At 40.8% G+C, this 5041-nt stretch overlaps 1 protein-coding gene across 1 annotated transcript; it reads right to left on the reverse strand.

Moving 5' to 3' along the window:
* Positions 1-3243: 3243 nt before the first annotated feature.
* On the reverse strand, positions 3244-4382 carry LOC149220198 (protein EMSY-LIKE 3-like). Its single transcript, XM_089387021.1, has one exon. The coding sequence runs from the start codon at positions 4273-4275 to the stop codon at positions 3244-3246; it is 1032 nt and encodes a 343-aa protein (XP_089243147.1). The 5' UTR covers positions 4276-4382.
* Positions 4383-5041: the final 659 nt, after the last annotated feature.

Here is a 5041-nt window from a genome sequence, read left to right on the forward strand (position 1 = left end):
CAAATACATGCATATGTGCATTTGCATTTGACAGTTTGTATGTTGATTTAGGAAAAAGTGCATTACTGTGTGCTCTATGCTCTTTGAGAAAAGATGGTGTCTTTCTTTTCCCCTTGTAGCTAGGATTTTCATTGTTGAAAAGATATAAAAGCTTGCTTATCATCTTTAGACTGCATTTAGGAATTGTATCATACATCTCGTGGTGATCCAAAAAGGCAAAATTCTAAGAACGATCAACCTAAAATAAATTGAATGAACTTAACAACGCTTTGTAACTTAACACACAACATAGAGGTCTAGGCTAGAGACGTGTTCCAGCGTCGTAAAACCTGGTGACTGTCGATCTCGCTGATGGTTGGGTGATTCCTCCTGAGAGACGATAGCGCCAGTACAGATTGTGCTCCCATGTACCGTCAAGTATATATTGGGAGACCCCTATAGGCATAAAACCTTTATCCATAGGAAGCCGTGTCGGCCGCCTTACTGATCGCAATGCACTGAACACAGCATTCAAGAAGATTGACCGCCCGTACCTTAAAAAGTATTCTGCGGTTTTGCGAAAAGTTTGGCACACCCTCTACCTAGAACTCCAGAGCAGTTCCTTTTGGCCTTTTTCAGACTCTATAACGGAAAAAGTCCATCTGAGCATTTGTCACTTTGGGCTCGTTAAAACATCGAAGGCGACTAGAGTCATCTTTAGCTTTTTCTCGACTCTTTAAAATTGAAAAAGCAAGTTGTGTCTAAAGCGTCGTTAAAATTTATTTTAAACGGAACAATCACCCTTTTTTCCTGCATTGATCTTTAGGTTGAGAAAATGGAGCCCACCAACCAAGGAATTCCCCTTGGTGGAAATCCTAGTCCCTTCTCCTCTTGGGGAGATGTTGGTGCGCCCCATATGGCCACATTGTCACTTCCAGGAATGACAATTGGCCTGCCGGTCTGGCTCTTCTCAACCAATGTCGTTCAGAACACCACTATTCCTGAACAGTCGAATCAACAGTTAGACCAGTCCAGAATTACCCACCAGCTTTCTACTTCCTCTAATTCTTCCTCTCCTCCTTCCTCTTTGCTTGACGGAACTGGTAAAACAAAAAACCAAGTTCCTAAGGAGAAGAAGGAAAAGAAGAAGAAAGAGAAGAAGAAGAAGGAGCCAAAAGCGACTGGGGGCAAACAAGTGTCGTCTGACAAAAATCCACACACAGCACTGACTAGGCCTAAATCGCCATGTGTCATATGCAAGGGAGACCACTTCCATAGAGATTGTCCCTGCATCCCTCGGATACTAAGGGACTGGTCTCCCCGTTTGCACAATCCGGTAGCATCCACCTCTGATAGCCATGTTGAATGCATACCGTCTGTTATCACAAAATCATGCACTGGAAGGCTGCTGACCAGGTAGACTCTTGTAACTGTTTCAGACCAATCTTTTAACTAAGGCTTAGCCTCCTTAGCCTGAGAGGGCTCTCTCAAAAGGTTATTGATTTTGACTATTGATGAGATGGCTAACTCTTGCAAAGTGAATTTAACAAATACATTGGCTGGACAGACATTACAAAGACTTCCATTGGGCTTATGGAGTTAATCATCCTTCAGTAAACTAGAACACTACTCATTCATAGAAGTCAGGGCATGTGATGTTTAAATACTCAAAACACATCTCATAGAAACCTCAACTTACAAATACACACAGGAAATCAGAGCAGCAAAGTGAATTATGAGTGATTGTGTATTTATACAACTGTAAAAACATAAAGGATAAAGCAAAACCACATATCTTGAGCATTGAAACACTGTATGAATCCTGAGAAGAAAAGCAACAAATTGTATTACTGAAACTGAGTTTTTACACAAGCCAAAACAATACTCTGTTTTCTCCAATATCCAACCCTCATTACATAGATGATTCAGCTATATATAGAAACATAACTCTAACTACTTGGAGCTTCCTCCTCCAGCATGAGGGGAGCTCGATGACTGCCACTAATGACACCTATCTGCTTTGCAACAAACTATTTAATATAATAACCACTAACTGAAGTTCTAAAGAGTTCTAATTTAATTATAACTCTAACTCTATCTCCTTCGTAGAATGATTCCTCCTTGCAGCTTTGACACCTGGTTTCCTTTTCATTTGGCTGAGATGGCATGAGATGAGCAGTTAATGCCCCATGTTGGCTTTGGATGCTGAATGCTTTGATGGTTCAGTGATGTTAGGAGAAAACCCCTGTTTTTCCGGTTCCAGTCTTCCACCACTTATTCGAAAATGCAGCAGCATGTCTCCAGCTCTTTAATATCCCAAAAATGTAGAGCACCACCATGTTTCCAGATGTGTTGGAGGCTTCGTTGATGGACAGGTGTGCAAGCCAAGTCTCCTCGTATGCAACTCCTTCCAAACCCTAATGACCGGTAATAAAGTGCCTTTATAATCAAAACTTTAACTTGAGCCAAAACATTACACTTTTACAAAGGTACACCTGTCATCATTTGAATGGCTATGCTATCTTCATTTGGTCTCCTAAATGTCCCTCAGATGTTTCCTTTGAAAATTTCTGATCATCCTATCAAACTGTTTGTCTGCATTAAAAAACAACACCTACAGCAGTTTCGCAGTGCGCTACGAAACTGTAGTTTAATTTAAAAAACACAGTCTTCCTTTCATAGCTAAATGATTACCAGTGTGTAGCTTCAGTGTCAGCAAGGTCCGAACACTGACCATCCTTCTCATGTAACTGTCCTGTTGTTTCAATACCTGCTTCCTTATGTACTGAATTGAAATCTGAATCAAACTCATGTTTGGCTCTGCCATCCGAATCTGTTTACAGCAACATAGTCCATTGACGTTCTATACATAGCTAAGATCTAAAATAAAGCATTTTTCATTGACATTTCAGACCACATCGAGCAAAAGAGATTCATCTTCAAAATAATAAAATAACCTAAACAGCCTGTGATCAGAATATCTTTCGAAAGGACAAAGATCCACCCGAATGCTTTTCATACAGCTTCAGCATATGTAATGTGCTTATTCTGGAGAGCGTGCCCAAAGATACCGGCACATTTGAAACCTTGAGATGGAAATTCTGCATCTGACGACCCTCTCATTAAAAAATCACTGTTCCCTTTCCCACAGGAATGCTTAGCAGACATATTGAGCAGAACATCATCCTCTTCCATCTTCATATTGAACATAGGAGCTTCCCAACCAATAGTTTTATCAAGCACTAACATAGAGTTCCTTGAAGCTCAAACATCTACCAATATTCTATTCTCATATGATGAAGACCACAATCTTTCTTGGCTGATGTATATATGGGAAGAATGAGGATGAAGCATCCGACCATCTTCTTCATCGGATGCATCACCAAGTCGTGCAGTTGCCTCAAAAAGAGATTGCTCGTGCTCTTTTAGTGTCGCCTTAGCTTTCTCTACATTGGTAGGATCAAGATGATCACCTCTAAAGACCCTTTCCACCTCCTTGATAAGCTTGTCAGTCTCCCGTAACTCAATATTAACAGGTTCCTTGTTGCGTGTACCATTTTGAGAAGATCCATAGCCCTTTGAACTCTGGCCCTTTGGAAGTGCTCTCCCTCTATTAGATGGTAAAACTGGACCAATAGGATCAGCTAACCTTTTTTCACCTCGCCTGGCTTCTCCTTGACCAATCTCTAAAGTCCTGTAATCCTCACATCGAATATCTCCTGAAGATATCACTTTGGATTTCTTTTCCCGAGCTCCACTGGGCACTTTTTTTCCTGCTGTTTCCAACAGTGTATGTACAGTGCGTGGTAGAACATGTGGAGGTAAAGAGGTTGTCACAGGTGTAGTTTTTTGCCTTTTACAAGTTGCTAAAACTGTAGGAACACGTTTCTGGAAAGAACATGCAGCATTTTTTGTAAAATTATGTAGAGTAAAATTGCCTTTTCGGTATTCCCTTATATGTCTCAGTACTTCCTCTGCATTAACTTTCCCAAGAAGTTCCCTGTGATTCATATCTGAAACTCTAAGTTCTTTCCTCAAATCAGAAATCAGTCCCTCTTTATCCCAAGAAAACGTATCAGATTGTCCAATGAAAGCCCGCAGAACAGCACTGTATGCTTCTTGTTCCAACTGGTGAATCTGAGACTCCATGTCAAACTCAGCTCTCTCATACAAAAGTGATCCAACAGAAACTCTCCCATTTTCAACCACTCGACCCCCTCCTCTTGCTTCTCGATTCACATGAGGTGGGGGAATATCATCATCTGTTCCACTGCTATCGGAAGGGCCGTGGTCCATCGCTAGCGGGCTTAGTTAATTAACAAACTTCGCTTACTTTATTCACTCGGAGGCATTCGAAGTGTGAAATCAACGATAATACAACAGATGAGAAGCTTCGTTTCATTGCCCCCTGTATTCTAGAATATGCACTTTACAACTATCATACGATTTGTTGTTAGGGTCCCTGTCTTATCATTACAACTACATGTTGCTGATCCCATTGTCTCACATGCTGAAAAATGCCGCACAAGTGCTTTATCATTCATCATCTTCTTCATAGCAAAAGCAAGGCTTAATGTCACCGCCAATGGCAAACCCTCTTCTCCTTATCTAAATCTCTGAACTACAATGATTGCCGGTAATCACTGACTGCAGTCACAAACACAACTATAAAAACGCTGATAAGAATACTCCAATGAAGATCAAGTTGTTGAATGTGCCACGCAATACATTTATCTTTTCTATATCTCTAGAGCTTATTTCGTTGAACACCTGGCAGAAGACAAATGTATTAAAGATCAGTGTGTTTAAAATTTATTCTGCATCAGAACCATGTAACTCAAGAAGCCGTATTCCTTCCATCCCCAGAAACTGAAGAAGGCGGTCAACAATTGCTGTAGGAGAGGGCCAACAACGCAGAAATGGGGAATGTCTTTGTCACTGTTTCATTTTGAGGATCTAATAACCGCACCAGACAAGATACATGGTCATCAATTTAATGAATTCTTTTCTGTTTGTATCGACAACAAATAGACTAGAGAGTGCCCTTACAGCAAGTGGTTGA

This window comes from Pinus tabuliformis, chromosome Q, assembly GCF_031772625.1.
Source record: "Pinus tabuliformis cultivar Carrire ecotype Pingquan chromosome Q, CPIR1, whole genome shotgun sequence".
Taxonomy (NCBI): domain Eukaryota; kingdom Viridiplantae; phylum Streptophyta; class Pinopsida; order Pinales; family Pinaceae; genus Pinus; species Pinus tabuliformis.